This window comes from Mytilus californianus, unplaced genomic scaffold (assembly GCF_021869535.1).
Source record: "Mytilus californianus isolate M0D057914Y unplaced genomic scaffold, xbMytCali1.0.p SCAF_6, whole genome shotgun sequence".
In the NCBI taxonomy this organism is placed as follows: domain Eukaryota; kingdom Metazoa; phylum Mollusca; class Bivalvia; order Mytilida; family Mytilidae; genus Mytilus; species Mytilus californianus.
Window position 1 is genome coordinate 52,147,199 of NW_026262712.1, and position 22,808 is coordinate 52,170,006.

General features: G+C 31.4%; 1 protein-coding gene across 1 annotated transcript in view; it reads right to left on the reverse strand.

Annotated features, from left to right (window-relative positions):
* The window catches only part of LOC127705171 (uncharacterized), a 35,085-nt gene extending 13,171 nt beyond the window's left edge, over nucleotides 1–21,914 (reverse strand). Inside the window, exons 1-2 of the mRNA XM_052209418.1 lie at nucleotides 21,232–21,914; nucleotides 18,997–19,105 (exon numbers count right to left, since the gene is read on the reverse strand). Of these exons, the coding sequence (XP_052065378.1) occupies nucleotides 18,997–19,105; nucleotides 21,232–21,528 (406 nt within the window). The 5' untranslated portion in view covers nucleotides 21,529–21,914. The remainder of the gene's footprint in view (nucleotides 1–18,996; nucleotides 19,106–21,231) is intronic.
* Nucleotides 21,915–22,808: the final 894 nt, after the last annotated feature.

Consider the following 22,808-nt stretch of genomic DNA (forward strand, 5'->3'; position numbering starts at 1 on the left):
AACGTACTGTACAGCGTTGGATTGGTTTCTGTCATCGAGAGTAGTAAGTTGTTGATCCATCTATCAGTAAACCAACATCGTAGATAGCGGGTAAAGAGGAGCTGACCCAGCACGTCCTTTCAGTTGTAATGACTGAGACGTGACTGTGAATGGAATGTTAATTGCTGATCCTTAGTTTTTATGAGAAGCCCTTTGCTGAATACTTTCTCATAGGTAGACCAATCATCATCAATTCAAGCAATAAAAGTTTGACACCATTTACAACATAGGCACTGAAGGCCCAAGGAAATGATAAAGGTGTGAAAGTCTTTTGTTCAGGTATATTGGTTGATTGTCATAATTAAAAGTTAAAAAAAACAAATTGTCAATCCTTATTATAAACTAATGATTACTTGACTTTTCCAATTACCTTTGAATTATCAAAAAAGTGTGCTATGTATATGTAAGAGAATGATAATCCCTTTCTTCATGATTAAGTACAAACTTAGAATATTGTAAAGTGGTCAAGGTTCTCAAATGATCTCTTAATTGGTTGTATTTAAGAATTACTTTCATTGTCAGTGCAATGTTTTTAATTAATGCATGACTTCCTTTTTAGGCTTTTCATTTATGGATAAGTTTTAGTGATATAAGGACTTTCTTATCATTTGGGAAATATTTTAAAAAATATGCGTTATAGATATTAGGTTATACAACAGAACAAAGAAAATGTAGGAATTGTATATGTTTCCTGATTGTGAGTATGAATGTATATCATGTAATATTTTAGTGTTGAATTATCCTTTTTTTAATATACAGTTTAAATCAAATGGTACATTTGTGTGACAACTAAATTTTATTTAACAGCCAATATTTTGATCTGGCTTTTTACATCAAATACTATTTCATTATGTCTGGGAAATTTTCAAATAAAATGCCTTTAAAAGTTTTTAATATGTACAAAACCTAACTTAAATTCCGGTTTTTTTAATATATTTTTTTATTTTATCGGAATATTGGAAATAACTATTCTTCCAAACCGCTGATCCAGTGATCAAAGTTTTTGAAAGCTAAATATTAAGTTTTTTTTTTTTTATTTCAAAGCTTTTTTTTTCTTTTTTTGCAAATGCTTTGATATTGTTTAATTATTTAGTAATTTGAAGAATATTTTCATAATAACATTCACGGTACCAAGTTTACTGCACAGTAAACTTCAACTTATTTTGAGATTTTCTTCGTTTCACAATTCAACTTTTAGTCAGTTTCAATCACTGTGTGATAAATCCTTTCAATCTGATAAATGTGCTTCGGGGCAGTTGTAACTCATTTATAGAAACTCTTTGTTTTGAACTGTAAATAGACCCAAATAATAGGATAATCCCTTACTAAGAACATCATTTGCATTCATTCTTCACAACTAAGAGGCATCAGATCCTACAATTTCATTGGTCGAGAGCACTTTGCTATATTCTAAATAGTTTTCAACACCTCCAATGTGTCCAATACACTAACGGTTTATGATGATATCGCCTTTCTCACTTATTATTAAAGCCACATTTCCCATGTAACTTTTAAAATTGTTTTAACTTATTATATACAATTATATCTATATGTTGTTTCTGAACCCTTAAATTTCATTCCATGTAATGTGATCTAAGAAACAACATATTTGATCTTATTGGTATAGTGCTACCTACTAAATTCAATATTGTAGAATGGTCTACAACAACTCTGTTTACAGTGTATTTTGACCTGTTATAGAATTGTTTAGAGTTTTTAAACTTCATAGAATTTTAACTTAATAATAATCTTATTATAAAACTCAAATTGTAATTCATGATAGAATTATAATAATCTACACTAATAAAATAATTAGGATGCTTCAAAAAGTGTCTTGAATGAAAAACATTATGTAAATAAATAATTTAAAACACTTTTGCCAAACCATGGTATATTGAACCCCCTAGCTACCATGAAAAATTTGCCCCCTTTAAATGTCATAAAAATTTCTTAAAGCATTTAAGCAACATACCCTAGCTAGAATGCTTCAATAGGTATCTGAAAAAAAATGTTGGAAAAGATTGATTTAACATATTTTTTCTTTGCCATGGTAATTTGACCCCCTTACCATTGAAATTTGACCCTTCCCCCTTTCAGGTGTCAGGATTTCAAATAATGGAAGTATTTAAGCAACATGGTTTATATAATGTTTTCATAAGTATCTTCAATGAAAGAGTGTTGGAAACGATTTTAGAATACTTTTGCTTAGCACCTTCCTTACCATGGAATAAAGAACACCCTTTATATGTCAGAGTATTAATTTATTAAAGCATTTCAACTACATGGTCTAGTTTAAATGCTTCAATAAGTATCTTTAATGAAAATTATATTAGTAAAGACTTTGTAGCACCAATTGCCCTTCTACTATGGGAAATTGACCCTCCCCCTTATTAGATGTCTGAATTTCAATCTATAATAAAGTGTTTAAATTTTTTGATGTTAAAATAAGTAGTTGGTATGAAAAAACAAGAAGGAAAGATGAATCAACAATTTTACTTAGCTATGGTATTTTGCCCCCCCCCCCCTGCCATGGTAAATTGAACCCTCTTCCTACACACCTCTTTATTTCAAAAATAATATTATTTCAAACTCCTTTTCAAAGTTTTAAAACTGTAATTAGTATAGGGTATATATAAAAAATGTTGTAAAAGACGTTTCAAAATTTTTACTTAGCCATGGTATTTTGACCCCCTCCCCCCACTGTTATGGTATATTGAAACCCCTCCTATACATCTCAAATTTCAAAATTCATATCTATTCAATAAAGGCAACAGTAGTTTACCGCTGTTCGAAATTCATAAATCGATTGATAAAAAAACAAATCCGGGTTACAAACTAAAACTGAGGGAAACACATTAAATATAAGAGGAGAACTACGACAAAACAGAAACACAACATTAAAATGTAACACACACAGAAACGAACTATAATATAACAATGGCCATTTTCCTGACTTGGTACTATTTTACATAGTTATAATGCTGTAACTAGTATTTGGTATATATGAAACATGCTGGAATTTTTTTTTTAACAATTTTTCTTAGCCATGGTATTTTGACCCCCCTGCCATGGTAAATTTAACCCCCTTGTCTATACATCTCCAATTTCAAAAATCAAATTATTTTCAAACTACTTTTCAAAGTTTTAGTACTCAAATAAATATATGGTACATATAAAACATATTGTAAAGATGTTTTGACTATTTAACTGAGCCATGGTAATTTGACCCCCTCCCCCTTTTTTACCATGAAAAATTATAACTCCCTTTATATGTTATGATTTCAAATTATTGAAGCATTCAAGCTACATGGTCTAGTTATAATGCTTCAAGAAGTATTTTGAATGAAATTTTGTTGGTAAAGATTTCCGAGCAATAATACCAAGCCATGGTATTTTTTTTAACCAATCATGAAAAATTGACCTCCCCCTCTTGTATGTCTGATTTTTAATCTAAAATTAGCTTTAAAATAATGTATAGTGTTGTAATAATTATCTAGAATGAAAAAAACCAGGGGGGTTCAATTTACCATGGGGGTCAATTTTCCATACAGGGGGGGGGGGGGGGGGGGGGGGTCGATTTACCATGAGGGGGGGGTCTCAATTTACTATAGCGGAATTTTGACCCCGGTATCAATTTACCATGGGGTTCAAAATACCATATGACATCAGGCCTTTACTTTCGGCAGTTATACTTTGTAAATTGAAAGATTTTTGTTGGGTTTGAATATCGCCAAATATCAATAAGATTGTGCGTATTGATTAATGATTTTAAACTACATGTATTCACTGGTTATATATTTTTTCGTTTATCGATAGCTAGTTTTCTATCTAAGTTTGACAGTGCATCATTCATATCACCTCCTATTATTACAGTTCCAATTGCATAATTACTTATGAAATCAGACAGATTTTTATAGAACTTGTTTCTTTCAGGTTCTATGTTTGGTGCATAAATGTTAACAAGCGAATAAATTATATTTTCTACTTCTATGTTTAACCTTAATATTCTTCCGTCTTTGTCTAACTCTTTGTTTTTATTAATTACTTTGCATTCTAGTCTATTATCAATTATAGTAGCTACACCTTTACTTTTGGTTGAACCATGACTAAAATAGAAACTTTTACTTTTTTCTGTATGTTGTTTTTGTTTCAGATTTTCGTCAAAATGACTTTCTTGTATAAAAGTTATAAGACTTTTTTGATTGTTTTATCCACTGGTAAAATCTTGCTCTTTTCTCTTGATCTCTTAGTCCTTTGACGTTAAGCATACATATATGGATGTCTTTTATCATATTGAGTATTGTTTTGATTGTTCTTTATTTATTTACAAATTTGAAAGGTGTTATACGTGATAACCTGATGGTTAAGTTGTTTAAAGTTGTCGAATTACTTATAATGCCGTTTATTAAAATTCCAATGGTGCTTAGAATTTTTATTTTTGTCTTTGGTGGTTTAGTTATTCTTTCCTTCCTAAGCACACTTTTACTTTCAAAAAATATAAATACAAATATTTCATATGGTGTAGCGTTCTTCTTTTTTTCATTGGTTATTACGATAACGTGATTCGGAGGGTATTAAAGAACATGGACGCTATATTTCTATTTATAGACATATGTTGACGGTCAATATTTAAAATCTTGCAAATTACAATGTAAAATATAATTATATTGACGGTCAGTATTAAAAATTTTGCAAAATACAATGTCAAATATATATTGACGGTCAATATTAAAAATTTTGCAAAATACATTGTAAAATATATATTGACGGTCAATATTAAAAATCTTGCAAAACATAATGTAAAATACACAGAAAGAACATTGAAGACCATTTCCATAATACACTATTTACATATGTAATATATAAATTAAGGACTTTCACTCAGTCAATACGTTATATATGGACCCGTTAGATTATATTGAACCTCGGACTTCGTTCTCGGTCAGTATATTCCGAACAGGTCCGTATATAACGTATTGACCTCGTCAAAAGTCCATAATTGATAAATATACGTTGTTCTTTTTTAACACATACACACTTGTTATTCACATATTTATATTGTTCTGGGACTTTAAATTTAGATTTTCTTATGTCATTAGCTTTGTTTTGAAAGGTAGCTAATTAGTTAAAGTCCCCTGGTTTAGTGTATGGTAGTTTGTTCTTACTTTAAATATAAAATTCATGATGTTTTCTTATGTTATACTTACATAATAGTTATTGAAAAACTGGTCATTATCGTGATACATGGACTTCCATTAGGACAGTGGTATTGACTAAGACAGCGATAATGACTGAGCCGTAGGCGAGGTCATTATCGTTGTCGCAGTCAATACCACTGTCCTTCGGGAAATCCATGTATCACGATAATGACCAGTTCTTCAATAACTATTATGTTTATTTCATTGAGGAACCATGTTTTTAAAAATTCTCATAAATTCAAATTCAAATCAAACTCGAGTTATTGTACGATTTCTATAGGAAAGAGTATGGACCAGTCATAGTGATAACTATAAGTCACTACCATTCATTTTATTTTTAATCGCAATTTTTTAGTATATGAAAACACAATGAAGTTTTCTATAATTCTATAATTAACGAAACCATATGGTAAACAATTCAACAACTTCATTATAAAATTGAAATCAGGAAAATATTTTATTAAGGGACATCTCTCTAAATAGAGAAACCACGTCCCACCGGTCATTAACATGTACAAGTCTGTTAACGACCGGTTTTCCGGTCCGTTTTATTTCTGTTAAAGACCGATAAAATATTACTGAAGAATAAAGAATGTCACGTTGCCCCTTGTTATCCAATAAGAGAAGCTAATTCTTAATCGATATGAAATAAATGTTATTAGAGTTTTGTTTGTGCTGTATTTAGACCTATATATTATATATAATTTGCACCTAGTGTGAACAAATGCTTTGCCGTAGGGACGTTTTTACGAATTAAAGTTGGAAGGGGTTAGGGTCTCCATACCCCAACTTTAAACCTCAGTTGTAGAAATTCTATAACTTTACCCACCTGGATCTTTTGGTCCAGGCAACCTTAGGCCAATTCCTATCATTTGCACCTAGTGTGGACAAAAGCTTTGCTGATGGGACTTTTTTACGATTTAAAGTTGGGAGGGGTTAGGGTCACCATACCCAAACTTTGGACTTCAGTTGTAGAAATTATATAACTTTATCCACCTTGATCTTTGGGTCCAGGCAATCATAGACCATATCCTATCATTTGCAGCTAGTGTGGACAAAAGCTTTGCCGTAGGGACTTTTTTACGAATTAATGTTGGGAGGGGTTAAGGTCGCGATACCCCAAATTTGGACCTCAGTTGTAGAAATTCTATAACTTTACCCACCTGGGTCTTTAAGTCCAGGCAACCTTAGGCCATTGCCTATCATTTGCACCTAGTGTGGACAAAAGCTTTGCCGTAGGGACGTTTTTACGAATCAAAGTTTGAAGGGGTTAGGGTCACCATACCCCAACTTTGGACCTCAGTTGAGAAATTCTATAACTTTACCCACCTGGGTCTCTTGGTCCAAACAACCTTATGCCATTGCCTAGTATTTGAACCTAGTGTGGACAAAAAGCTTTGCCGTAGGGACTTTTTTACGAGTTAAAGTTTGGAGGGGTTAGGGTCACCATACAACAACTTTGGACCTCAGTTGTAGAAATTCTATAACTTTACCCACCTGGGTCTTTGGGTCCAGGCAACCTTATGCCATTGCCTATCATTTGAACCTAGTGTGGACAAAAGCTTTGCCGATGGGACCTTTTTACGATTCAAAGTTGGGAGGGGTTAGGATCGCTATACCCCAACTTTGGACCTCAGTTGTAGAAATTCTATAACTTTACCCACCTGGGTCTTTGGGTCCAGGCAACCTTATGCCATTGCCTATCATTTGCACCTAGTGTGGACAAAAGCTTTGCTGATGGGACTTTTTTACGATTTAAAGTTGGGAGGGGTTAGGGTCACCATACCCAAACTTTGGACTTCAGTTGTAGAAATTATATAACTTTATCCACCTTGATCTTTGGGTCCAGGCAATCTAAGACCATTTCCTATCATTTGCACCTAGTGTGAACAAAAGCTTTGCCGTAGGGACTTTTTTACGAATTAAAGTTAGGGTAGCCATATCCCAACTTTGGACCTCAGTTGTAGAAATTCTATAACTTTACCCACCTAAGTCTTTGGGTTCAGGCAACCTTAGGCCAATACCTATCATTTGCATCTAGTGTGGACAAAATTTTTGCCGTGGGAACTTTTTTACGAATTAAAGTTGGGAAGGGGTTGGGTCCAGATTTACATAATCTTGGATTCAAAAAAATTGTCGCTAGATTAACCAAAATCTTTAAGTCAATTCGTTTCTCGTTCTATATGTGTGTCACTCTTTCACTAATCACTCTTCCTATCTAAATATAATAAATAAATTACCATTGTGACGACATACTTTTGAATAATTAGAAAAATGTACTAGTTCTTTGACCAAAGAAGAAAACTGCGTATAATAGTTATCAGCTTTTATTTCTACAGAAGATCTAACAAAAATACTTGACGTTCCAAAATCAGTCGTTTTTTTTTCTTTTCTTTTCAAACTCATATATAAGCTAGATGATTTAATTGTATCGTTACACTAGTTTAGTGTGAACTATTGTTATTAATTGTTTCATTATTATAAAGACAACAAACCCATCTCTAATCAGAGAACACGAAAAAGAGAAAGGATTAGCTAAAATGAATTTTAGATGCCCGGCTTAAAAAAAAGTTGTATTAAATACACGAATTACTAATTAACTTTGTCTGTGTTAAAAGTGGAATTGCATTTCGTCTTTCTACTGGTAATGATTGTCATCAGATTTCAAAGGACGTTTGGTGTTATTGCAAGTCTTTGGTTTTAAGGCATGATCAGGTTGGCGCGTTTTCTTATTGTTCGCTATCTTGGTGCATCTTATTGTTCGCTAGCTTATTGTTCGCTAGCTTGAGTCTGGTTATATTAATCTAATAGTTGAATTCGGATGTTATAATACCTACCTGAAGTGTTTTGACTCCAGATTCATTGCCATTTAATCCGGAATTTTTGTAAACGCAAACCGATAGTGTGCGTGTGAACAGGATGATGTATAATGTGAATGAACCAAGACGCACGTGTAGGATAGCTGGTCCACACAATGAATACAATTTTCAAAATCGTACCATTGTGCAACAATTTAGATGCTATAAGGTTGAACTATTAAAACAAACAAATAAAAAAAGAATTGAAATTTTATAATTAACATACATTCCTGTTAATGATTTTTTTTCGAAAATTTAGAATATAATATCAATAAACACAAACGTGAAGTATTTACGGATGGACATTTTATTGATCAAATCAATATCTTCTTAAAGTCTAACATTCCATTATATGAATATATTGCTATACAAAATATAAGCAGAGACTTATAAATCCATATTAATTAACATAGTAATTAAATTTTGTTATGAGCATTGTAAAATATTAATTACGTTTTTTGTGAGATGCAAGGATTTTAAAAAATCCTTGTGAATTGAAACTATGCAAGTATTAATTAATTTTTTTCATTCACGACCGTTTAAAATTTAGATATTTTGTTAATTTTGTGTACGCATCCCTGCTCATTGGTACTCATACGTTGCATATAATTTTCATAAATGTAATGACTGTTAAAACCTGTGAGACATAATGCACGTATATATGACAATTTTAATTAATAAATTCAGTCTCAGTTTAAACTTAATAACGAATATTCTCTTGGTCTGGTAGTATCTATTGATGAAATTAGATATTTTTGACAGAAAAATTCTTTTGTTTAATTATCTTTCTGCTTTCCGAACACTGTGTTTCCGACCTAAGATAAATATTTATAATAAACATTTGGATTATTGAAAACACATATGTTTTGTCAAAATGCAAATAGGTTCTACATATAAATGCTTTTTTGACTGCAACCTAGTCCTTATTGTATACTTTCCAACCTACAAATGAATTTTGATTGTTGAAATATACAATGTCACGTTGTAGCCTATCCATAGAGGGACCGTATCAAAGACATAGATAACTACTTGTATAAATGAGCGAAAATTTTCGAGACGTTCCGAGAATCTTGATTCCTTGGATATTGAATGCACCATAGACACTTCCAAAACTCACCAATATATAGGCGTGAACTGCATAAATGCAACGTATTTCCCTATCTGACTTCATATTGTCAGTATCTGACAGGTCACAGGAAAACATTAAAAGAGTTTGTCATATGACCGACTGTCGACATCATGCATGTTCATAAGAAAAGTTTGCTTATCTGAGATTTAAAAAAGAACTTCTGTTGTTAACAAAATTAATAAGACAAATATATCAAATAATGGTTTTGTTTCGGAAAATATGATAAGCAGTGTTTTATTGATTGCGTTTCAACATAAGACTTTAAAACAACACATAGGCGGTCGGTCAGCTTTTATTGATGGTGGTATACTCAATTGTGAGTAACTGACAAACTCCAAATATATGAGTGTGGATTTTTCCACAGTTATATGGTAAAGTAAATTACCTCACGTATATGAAAGTTATGAATAAATCAAACATAAATATCTGTCATCGTTACCATATTCTCCGAACTGACCAAAATCATATAGATATTACATAAGACAAAAACTGACGAGATTCCAAACTTAGAATTGTCACAAGAATATTTGCAAGGGATAAGCTAGTTTTTTTAGATCTCAATTTAATCATAAATAAACGTATTTTGATACTATAAGTATTCATTGCGTGCGCGGGAGAATTTGTTTGCCTCCCATTAAAATAATGAAAATGATTAAACATTCATTGTAGATATTTTACTTTATAAAATGCATCATAATTGTTACATACATTACTTGATACATTTGACCAGAAACAATGTAAATCATTCGCCCCGCCCCCTCTTTTATCTATTTGAAAATGGTCAAAATATAGTTCTAAAATTTTCACAAAGTTAAAACGTAATTAGCACTAGATATTTTCTGTTAAAGAAGTATAATTTCATGTTTTTGTAAAATATTGCCTCAAAAACGGAAGTATTATATTGAGGACCAAAAGGTTGAATTTATATGAAGTAGTTTCCGACAAAACCGATTGAAAATCAGATACAAAATATATGATTTGCAATGCTCTTTAATGGGTAAATTGGTGTAATATTTGAAGAAGAAGAAAAAAACAGATAAGGGAGATACAACAGTCATGTCACATTCCAGATAATATTAGAGACTCTTATTAAATTACGTATATCGCCTGTTGCAATCAAGATATTGAATTTAGCTTTAGTAGTTTCCGACAAAACTACTGATAACAGAAATGGAATTTTCAAACAAAGATCAAATGCATTTTTAACAAGATACATAATTCGTAAGAACTAAGTATTTCGGTAAATGATTAAAAGATAATAGCTGAAAGTAGCTAAGGTCTTTTACATAAATATATAGCAGCGGTATTTGTTAAAAGGACTGAAACAATAAGACGCGTGTCGTGTTCAACATCATACATGCATGGTGAGTTATAGTTTAGTGGTTAAATGCTTCATAAGTGAAATGACAGATTTATGGCCTAACTTCTACGCAGATCAATTCAGTTCATTGATGCACCCTGCAATTTTACTATCTAATATTTCTCGCACTCATATGTTATCATCAGAAAAACGCCAAAAAGTAATTAAGTTTTAATGTTGTTATAAACTTATACACAACAGTTTCATTCGCGGAAGGAAGAGATGTAATTTAGAATGTGATTTTTCAAGTATTTTAAGTGTAAGTCTTTGTAAGAATCAGGCAATTTAAAAAAATTTCAAAACATGGCCGAAAAAAACCCACCGACCTAACAATCCTATTTTGAAGTTACCCTCATCCTGAGTTCGAAATGGTAGGTCTTTTGTTTCTGCGTGTCTGGTAATTCGAGAAAGCTCTAGATAACTTTTGGTTAGAATGATAGCAAATTATGGAGTAAGCTCCCCCTAATTGTTAATTTCTAGTGCATTTCAACCAAATTATATCTTTAATTACCAGAACAGGAAAAGGAAACGAATGTTATATTTGTGCATCACTTTACAATTTGAACATGAATTAATGTCAACATGAGTGGGTTTTTGTTTGTTATGTTTTCACCACTGCCTGATTCTTAGGCAGATTGGCACTTAACACTGAACTCTCAATAGTATATAATATATCATGATAAATTAATAAACTATGCAATCTTTAATATTAAGCGTAAAGAGAGAATGCGCCTTGACAGAAAGATTTCGTTTTGACTAAGTACATTCGAATAATAGTTGAATATCTAACAGAAAATACGTTTCAAAACTGTAGCGTTTATTATCATTCAGTAGATTTTTTCTTGCTGAGAGGGTGAAGATTTGCAACTTTTCACATAGTTTACTGGCGTGTTTAAACTTTTGATTAGGTCACAACTTATGATAAAGCAAAGATATATGGTACACAACGGTATTAGTATTGACATACCTCATTTCCATGGAGATAATTTAACTCTAAAAGCCATGAAGTTGAGCACCAGTTATTTTATTGTTTGATGTTTCCCTTACAAAAAAAGATAATAACTAAGCTGTTATGCTTATATATATCATTTGTGGAAGACCAATGTCTTTCCTTTAGAGACTCGCGCATTTTAAATCAATAACGTATTGTGACATTTAAGTAGGTTTCCCTTTGAAAAGGAACGCAATGGACGATTCTCGAGTAACTCCATAACTCAAATTATGACCTACCGAATTATATTTATCACCTGGTTTGTAAATACATGATTAACACGACGGGTGCCACATGTAGAGCAGGATCTACTTACCCTTCCAAAGCACCTGAGATCACCCCCTCCCCCGGTTTTTGGTGGGGTTTGTGTTCCTCAGTCTTAAGTTTTCTATGTTGTTATTGTATACTGTTGTTTGTTTTTTTTTTTGGCATGGCGTTGTCAGTTTATTTTCGTCTTATGAGTTTGAATGTCCCTTTGGTATCTTTCGCCTCTCTTTTTCATAGTCCTCGTACATCAAGCAAACAAATAAGCCACTGTAATCATTTTTTTAAATAAATCTACAAACTACAGTGAGAATTGATTTATCTTACGCGTTCATAAACCATTCCCTTTATTGGGTTAAGATTCGGAACATCAGAACAACTTGTAACTATTTCTTGAAATAGACGTTGTGGTTTAGCCGTTATTTTATTTTTGATTTTTTAAACTTTTTTCATATTATTGTTCAAGCTATTCCTTTTGGAGATGATAATGCTCTATGTTTCATGCATGGACTTTATTTCCAATAACTGATTGAAATGAACTCGAGCGATACAGATATTTTATATATGTAACAAGTTAAAGCCTCTATTAATAGAAAAAAAAAAGATATCAAGATTTTCTAAGCATTTCAAAAATTCCACACATATAGATTTAATTTCATGATAAACTTGGAATCTTCCCAACTCTGAGAGAATTTCAAACCCCTTATACATGTAATAGATTTTTTATGAACACCTACAATACGTAAACTAAACTTGGTCACATCTTATCAAAAGGTGAAGTTCCATTTCTGAATCGAGTTGTAAATATAAAAAGAAGATGTGGTATGCTTGCCAATGAGACAACTCTCCACAATAGACCAAATAACACAGAAATTAACAACTATAGGTCACCGTACGGCCTTCAAAAATGAGCAAAACCGACACCGCATAGTCAGCTATAAAAGGCCCCGAAATGACACAAACGAGAAAACAAACGGCCTAATTTATGAACAAAATAATGAACGAAAAACAAATATGTAACACAGCAACAAACGACAACCACTGAATTACAGGTTCCTGACTTGGGACAGGCACATAAAGAATGTGGCGGGGTTAAACTAGTTTGAAGGCGCCAACCCTCCCCCTAATGTAAGTTGGTTAAAAGTTCCCCATATTAAAGGAATATAGGTTTTTCTTGTGCAACCGAATACCTGTAAACTGGTATAAATGCTTGGATATAATGATTACGTATTATTAAACAATTGATAATGAGCTTTCCGAGATTTTTTATACAGTTCAGTATAATTCATTGAGAGTATTCTTGTGAGAGAACGACACGGATCCAATCAAGTACAAACCAAGATATTTCATTATAAATCAACATGTCTACGACATCTTTACATTTGAGCATCAGTCAAATATCTGGAGTATATAAAAATGAATCCGTCCTTCAAAACGATAACGTTCTTCGGAGTGTGTACTCAAATCTTTCTCCTTTAGAAACCAAGCACATTTTCGGATAGAAGTTGACTAATTTTGTCAAAATTTCAAAAGATTATCTATGGTTTTAATATTGATCTTTGAGAATCCAGTCTTTAGTTGTCATAGCTTTCAATTATTGAGGAAAAAACATCGAATTGATCAAAACTAATACTTTGTGGAATATAGGAAATGAATTCGAAAGTTGAATTATTTCCAACCATGTCTTTTGTATTTAAATATTATATAAATAACACATAGCTGAGAGGGTGATAGAGCAGATTGTTACCCCGAGAAAACATTGTCAACTGAGGCAAAGCCAAGGCTGACAATGTCTTTTCGAGGGGTAACAATCTACTCTATCACCCTCTCAGATATGTGTTATTTAATTTATTACACTGAATGATCTGTTATAACTGTCTATTAAAGGGAAAGTCCGCGATTTTTGACTTATCATCTAAATATGTTCATCTTAACATAAAAAACACTTTCACAAAGTTTTAAATTTATATTCTTTCTAATAACAGAGAAAATCTAACTTTTTTGGTTGACCTACGTCACTGGGTTGTGACGTTTTAACCCGATTTGTTGAATCATGGGAAAAAATATAATCTGTTAAAGTCTTAATTGCTTATCAGAATTTTACGTAATTAAAAGCGCACAGATGACCGTTGGTCGTAGTTAATAACCACAATATAAGAATGAAAGAAAATGAATATGAGTGTACCGTTTTGTATTGATTGAATAAAACTTCCTATATGAAGTTATCTAGATATAAATATTTTCGAATTAATTTCATAAATTATTGAGATTTTTTCATAAAATATCTATAGAACATTTTTACTAATATTGAACTGAAAATATTTTAAGTTTTATTTACCGTTATAACTTTGATAACCATTTCAATGCAAAATATTTGTGAACAGAGTGTGTATATTATTTTGTAAAGTCATTGTTTATTTCTCGATTTGAGGAGAATTCGTTTGAACTTTACCTTGCAGCAATTTAGCCTCAGGCGTACACAGGTGTGAATTCAAGCGTACACAGGTATGAATATTGTCATTTTGAATGGATTAACAGAAAGAGTATAGCGTGTTTAATATACCCAGATGAAATACCCGATGACAATAGAGAAACAATAATTAAATTGTATAAATTAATTGAAAATTAACATTCAACTTTTTAATTCCGGAAGTGTTACAATATTAAAATGGAACAATTTTCGGTTACGTTCTGTGCAATTAGCATAAAGTTAAGATATGAAGTTAAAAGAATAGTACTTTTAATCTTAAAAATTAAATGTTACATTTCCCAATTAATAATCATTGCACATCTGTTTAATTTACTTTACCGGAATTCTTTAACTTGTATTTAAATCTGGGGATGTTTAAATGTGTAAAACTATCGCAATTTTAAAGTTTTTAATTGCAAAAATACAACTGTACAACATGCATGATTTATAATTTTCTTATTAACATTTCATTCTTACATTATTAAATTCATTTGACAATCACTTAGACAAATTATTTGTGAAAAGAATACCAATTATCGTTTATTTCGAATTCATTAATGAATATACATACATTATAAATCTAAGCTAATACATTAATTTGTTTGAGGATTTTTTTTAGGATAGCCGTCATTAATCCAAATTAGTAATACAGTTGTCGTAATTAAAAGCATATCTTAGTAATTTGTTTGAGGATTTTTTTTAGGATAGCCGTCATTAATCCAAATTAGTAATACAGTTGTTGTAATTAAAGGCATATCTTAGTAATGTATTACTGATATTGACGATTTTAGAACAGTTCGTCCCAACCTCGTTGTTCTTGAAACAATTTTTACTAGTATACTTGTAAGTTTCCTGACGTATAAGCGCCATTGAGGATGAGCTCCAGAGATAGCAGACTAGTAGCGTATTTATTTGTTGGGGCAGGAGAGGCCATGCAACCACTTGTACAGATAAACAAGCTTATGTTGTCAACACTTTCAGAAAGAGTTCCCATCGTCGGATGGGGTATATGAAGGTTCCAAGAATGAACTATTGACATATCTGACTCTGAACAGTTAGTAAACGGACTTAACAATGATCTATAGACATCGACCGCTTGTTCTTTGATATTTGAAACGGCATGCATATATACGTTTATGAGAGTGATTATTTATCTTGTGTCTGACGAAAACTAAATGCCTGCATGGTTATATCTTGCCATACGTTTGTATTGGTTTGGTGGGTGTTCACTCAAAATCGTAATTCAAAATTGTGTTTGTGAGATGTAAATTCACTTCAATACCAAATTTCGTCTGTATATTTCACAAGTGTATACCACGGAGAAGATCTGAAGGTATATTACTCCCATTTTGTTTGGGTGTGAACCATCGATGTTTACAGCAATATTTAATGAATAAGATGATGATGGTAGAAAGAACTATGAGCGTCATGTGGCAGATATTACATGCATGTCGGACCATGAGTTGTCAATCTGTATGAAAAGATTTCCAATACAACCATATTGAGTAGGAATTTTTTACATGCTATACTCTCGATCTAGTATTACAGGGTTCTTGTGTCGTTTAACTCAGACACACATCTTTTACTTTAAGATGTATGAAAGGTTCTAAATATATATAAATATCTTAAATCACGGTAACAATAATCAAACGCCTATAGGCAATCACTAAAATGGTATGAAGTTTTTATACAGATTAATTCTTATTTAAACAAACAATTAACAAACTAAATAAATTTAACAAAGTAACACCGTGACACTACGATATAACAAATGGGATACTAATTATTTTAACCATGCTATGCAGAAACTTAACACATCAGGCAGGAACATATATATTAATATACACAATGTGTGATTTTGTATAACTGAAAATATCAAAGCGAGCAATAACTTTGTCAAGCAAACATTTTTTTTCACTATGCCTCTCTTTATCTCCGCTCCTTTACAATAACTATTTCGCTTTTCGTCGATCATTCTCTATATTGTTCTCTATTCGGTTATTTTTTTTTCACTATGCCACTCTATCTCCGCTCCTTTTCCCCCTGTCGTCCTAATCCTTATAAAGATAGGGACATTAGACATAGAATGACTCTCTTATCTTCAATGAATTAATATTGATAGTGACTATAAGTGCTGCATTACTTTATATATCTGCATGTTTGCCAATCGACAAAAGCTTGTATTTGCGTGAAGAATTTTTTTTTTCAAAAATATGGTCCAGAATCATGACAAAACAATATTCATTTCACAAAAATGTTCAAAGGTCATGTTTTTATTTTTTTCAAACTTATTATCAGCAAAAATAGTGGAAAATATTATTATCAGAACATCATTCATTAAAAGGTGGAATTATAATTTCAAACACACACAAGATAAACAACGTTAGCCACAAATATATGGTTCAATAAATGTTATCTGTGCACACCGGGTACCTCAATAAAGAGGCCATGCATGAACCTGTATTATATAATTGTGTAATACGAATTTTTAGTTGACAGGATGTCACTGGAATACCCAGGGACGTTTATCTAATATACGTCCTTGGAATACCTAACTGAATGTGTCGCTCTGACACGACATCTATCAATAATTCTGACATACCTATTATCAATTCGGGATGAAGCCAAAATTTATATATAATAAGATAACGTAAATAAAATTTAAAAAGAAAAAAAACCTATAAATTTTTCACCGAACATACCAGATGGAGTCACACATTTAACTGTAAAGCTAAGTGTCTTTATAAGTGACCGTTCCGAATTGATCCCGTATCAATTTGATATAATTTAAAGATTAGTTAAAAATACCCACTTTTAATAAAAAAAAAATTGAGATGTCCGATATTTCGATATTTACATATCTATAACCTGGGAATATTATACTGTATCAACATATTTATCCCAGCTTAAACCTCTTCCTAACATTGCTCCTTGTCAATAGCCGTTAAATATCATAATTAAAAAAATGTTATTTTATATCGTATAACTTTATTAATTGAAAAATTATCTTGTCTAAATACGGAACTATTCTTTATACAAATCAATGCACTTTATATAAAAGAGGCATACTAAAGAATCTTCTGTAAATCAGTGATTGTTACAAGAACACTGCATTTGTCTTCCTTATAATTGAAACTGTTCTTCCTCATCAAATCTATATTTTTTTTATTCAACGAGATCTTATCATATAAGGATTTGATAACTATAGCTATCAGAACTGCTAGGTTATTTTGTTATTAAAAAAGGATAATTACTATCGAATCTCCCTCGAAACAATATTGTTCAAAATGGTCTTCACACACCAACTTGTGCTTGCTATAGATGCAACTATTTGCTGTTAGTTTAAGGTTGTACAACCATGTCTGATACAATTCTTTCTTTTTTTGTGGGATTGGGAAAACTATGTAGACTTTTGTCATAACCTTGTCTGACAGAACAACCGTACGCTTGACAAGACATTTTGACACTGAATAACCGTCTACGGCAATCCCCAATTGATGATGGGCGTTTTTAACGCACGGTCGGTAAATCCCCGATTCTTTTTGTTCTTTTTGGTTTATAGATATCACGTGACTTTTTAGATCGAACATGCCGACAAGATGGCGATATGTCGAGAACTGATAGTGAATTTCAAAAATCGATTTTGATCTCTTTACATAGAGAATAAAAGTTTTTTATTCATGAACATGTGGTTTTTATGCTTAAAGAACAAAATATCAATTTTTCATTTTTTTGCGGAGTTTCCCTTTAAATTTCAAATTCAAAGTTATAAACTATGTCGTCTTGTACATAACAATCATCCGTATTAATTAAAGCGCACACTTTAGCAAGCGTTTCCGTGAAGGGCAATAGAGTATTTGCCATGGGATAGAGTAAATCGTCTCCCTCGTATTAACCAATCAAAATCTGGCATTTTGACATGAAGTATAATAAGCTACAATATGCAATTTATAATAATGTAATATTATAGTGCTTGTAGTATTTTATTTTTAACCTTTCCCATGATACCAGCTTTTAACACTAACATTTCATATATATATATATATCTCAAATACTTTCACATCACATTTAGGAAAACAAATTGATGGAACATTGCACTATTATGTTCCATGTTTTGATAATATTTTCTCTCCAATTAATTAGCAGAAGGTCATGAAACATCTCCTTCATCCGCGTCGCTAAGATCAATAATAAATTTCACACGAGGAGATAATGTAGTCATGAAAACTTTGTTTACGCATTTATTGCATTTCTAGAATGTACTCAATTGCAATGTTATTGTCTTTACTTATATAAATCTAAACACCATGGCAATTTTTTATTATTCTAATTGTTAACACGATCTTTCAAATTTGAAAATAATCTCATTAAGCTGGAGAGGCAGATAAAATCCAGTGCCAGTCGTCCTGGTTATTCCTTTGAAGTCGTGTTTTGAAATCATTGGTTTTGCTTTTAGTCTGTTTGTTAATACACAAAAGAGGGTCTGGATGGCGTTTACAAAATAGAAAATAATAGCAAACAAAAAAAATGATGGGGTGCAAAAGAATAAAAAATGATTTTTTTGAGAATTTTACAGAATAAGGGTCATCTTAAGGATTAAGAAAAATGCCCCAAAACAATTAAAGAATACAGAAATGAAGGACCCCTCATCCAGACCCTCATAAAACATTTGTTATCTTATACTTACGATGTCTGTTTTTACTAAACTGCACAGTGATGCAAGAGTAAGTCGGTGACTTCGGAATACACACTTCAGTAGGCTTACAGCCATGACCTTTACATGGACCAGCTAGTTCCTAAAATTATCAGAACAAATACAGGTTTAATATATTACATGGGGGTCTGGTTGGTGTGTACAGAAGGGAATAATGGGCAAAAAGTACAGGAAAATGGGCCAAATATATAAAGAATAGAGAAACATAGGCCAAAATCAACAGAATAGAAAATAATGGGCAAAATAAATAAAGAATAGAGAAAAATTGGCTAAAATATTTTTAAAATACAGAAATGAATGACCCCCAATCCAGATCATTAGTGTCTTTTTTGTTGTGGGGATGTATAAGTACCCGTCCACGTCCACTCTGTGTTTTTGTTAGATGTATTTCTATTTGTATCTATCTGATGAGTTAATAGATATAAGAAGATGTGGTATGAGTGCCAATGAGACAACTCTCCATCCAAGTCAAAATTTATAAAAGTAAACCATTTTAGGTCAAAGTACGGTCTTCAAGACGGAGCCTTGGCGCACACCGAACAGCAAGCTATAAAGGGCCCCAAAAATTACTAGTGTAAAACCATTCAAATGGGAAAACAAACGGTCTAATCTATATAAAAAACGAGAAACGAGAAACACTTCTGAACAACATCAACAAACGACAACTACTGAACATCAGATTCCTGACTTAGGACAGGTGCAAACAATTGCAGCGGGTTTAAACGTTTTAATGGTACCAAACCTTCACCCTCACCTGAAACAATAGTGTAACATCACAACACAAGCCTTTTTCAACTGATTTTTATAGTTTGTTCTTATATTATACTTTTATACCACTGTCCCAGGTTAGGGGGAGGGTTGTCGTCTTCAAACGAGTTTAACCCCGCCACATTCTGTATGTGCCTGTCCCAAGTCAGAAGCCGGTAATTCAGTGGTTGTCGTTTGTTGCTGTGTAACATATTTGTTTTTGGTTCATTATTTTGTACATAAATTAGGACGTTAGTTTTCTCGTTTGAATTTGTTTACATTTGTCATTTCGGGGCCTTTTATAGCTGACTATGCGGTATGGGCTTTGCTCATTGTTGAAGACCGTACGACGACCTACAGTTATTAATTTCTTTGTATTATGGTCTCTTGTGGAGAGTTGTCTCACTGGCAATTATACCACATCTTCTTATTTTTTTTATACCTATTACATTGTATTTCTACTTCTTTTTTTTTTTTAAAGACTTTCGATATTGTCAGCGCTGATGATTACAACTGCTAATATTTTTCTGAGTGACGGCAAAAATTATGAAATCTTCGGATTCTTTACATAGAACATAACTTGTTTTTAAATTAAGATATTTGAAAAGGAGAGAGCATTGAGGTCCACATTTAACCTATAATTTAGTAGAAACTTAAAAGTTCGAATATATGATCATATGTTTAGGTATTAAGTAACAGTATTTTAAAAAAATGACATATGCTGAGCACACAACCAATGAATGACTTATCGTGCTTTGTTTCAACTTTTGACTATATTTTGAATAAGAAAAGTATGTGCACACCAAAATATCAATTTGATACTTTTTATGGATTTATGAAAGCTCTGATGAAATGAGTGTATTGTTATTTTGCTACAACAAACGTTTACTCAAAAACAATATTACTTGAAACTGCAGAAAATTAACATGTTTCGTATTTTTAGTGGAAAATGTGCATATTTTTTTTTATCGCTATTACATTGTAAATAGTGTTATTAATATATATATTTCATTTCATGCGTTTTCTAACATCACGAGAAAATGGTTTTAAAAAATTGCACTTGTTGTGCCAAACATTGACCTGTGTGTCCCCTCTTCTTCCTCAAAGAATGAAACTAATATACTTATGAATACTAATATATTATTGGCTTTCAAATTTTTAAGTTTTATCGTTAAATGAAAAATCCTTTGAACGCAGCAAATTTATAAATTGTTATTTTCGTTTTTTATAATCACAGTTACACTGTATGTGCTAATTCAAACTCGTCTTAAAATAGAGGTTAGGTGTATGAAAATGACTTTAGATGATGACGCACAAAAGATTCAACAACAAAAATGTCTGCTTAAAAATTGCTATGAAAGCACATCGAACTGTCTTATCCCTTCTTGTAGGGATATGACGCAAAAACTGGACAAACAGTTTAAATTATTGCAGTTTTAATTCATATTATATTATACATACCTCAGGGAATATTGAGGCCGCAACAAAGCTATTTCCTGTACTTTCAATGAGTTCACCACCGTTACTTTCCCCAGGTTCAGCATCATTTATCTGACAAGTCTTATTCGATGTGATAAAGTTTATAGATTTGCATAATTGTACTCTAGAGCAATACTGGGCACACAATGACCACATCGGCATCGATAGTTCAAACAGCATATGCCCTGTATATATTTTATCATTTTGTTTTCTGATAACGACTATTTCACATAAAGTCCAGGAAAAGGGAAAAACTATTGAGAATATCAAGCGGTACATTTTTGTACTTTAAAAAAAAATACACTAATGTTGTGTTACATTTTCAGCGCTGTTCCTGATAACATTTGTGTGTATTTCAGATCCTTTAATAAAGGCTTAAATATATTTTCGGTTGTCACAGACAATCTTGTTTAAATTGAAATACTTTAATTTGACTCCCTTTCAAACACTTTACCATGTTAACCAATGTTGTCTAAATTGATCTTCCGTGCGCTGAACAGATGTTTTTTTTTTAAAGGGAAACTTCGCAAAAAAAATGAAAAATTGATATTATGTCTATTCTGTATAAAAAAGCTCAAATTCATAAATATTAAAATTTTATTCTGCTAGATAAGAGATCACCATCGATTTTAAATTTAGAGTATCAATTCTCTGCGTGCTGCCATTTTGACATCTTCTCGGTTTAGAAACCACGATATATCTATTGTAATGTAAAATTGTGTTTTATATTGCTATTGTTTCATTTATGAAATATAAGGTATAGATTGTTGGTGCTTTAAATTATAAAAGTAGATTTGACATGACTTTTGGACAAACTATGTTGTAAACTATTCATCTAACTATTCCTGATATTAATATAGATTATTGGTATCAATATGCTGTTATTAAGAATGGAAATTGAGTTTCTCAATTCCACAAAGACTGTTATATAACTTATTAGTCATTACAAGTTATAGATAAACAAATTTATAACAATTTCTATCATAATGAAAATCTAATAATGTATTCTGGGACAAATAGCAGATGCGACATAAGGTTAATTAGTTTCTGTTTACTTGATGGTCAAATATTGTACACACATAAGATTAATAAACAATAAACAATTATTGTAAACATCTGGTTGTTTTGGCAATACTTCGAAATTCTATTAGTAGTGGTCAATACATCAAAGATAATTTGATAATCAGTAATTACAATAAAGTCTATAAAAGCCTAGGTTTACAATTTGTGTTCAATTCGAACACTTATTGTATTCTAGGTAAGTTTGAAATAATTTGAAATAAACTATTTATTCTTAAGATAATTTCTAAAAGTTAAATTTATTTATTTTTCATTAAAGAAAGTTTTTAGATCATAAGTACTGTATTCATTATAACTGTTTCATTATATTAAGAACAATTAAAAATGTATGTTTCATTTTTATTAATGTTTCAATTTACAAATACTTTGGAAAAAACAATGTATTAAATAATAACTTATATTGTAATGTTTTAACTTTATTTTTCATTAAACAATTCGAACACTTATTGTATTCTAGCTTTTCCTGTTGCTGATTCCGG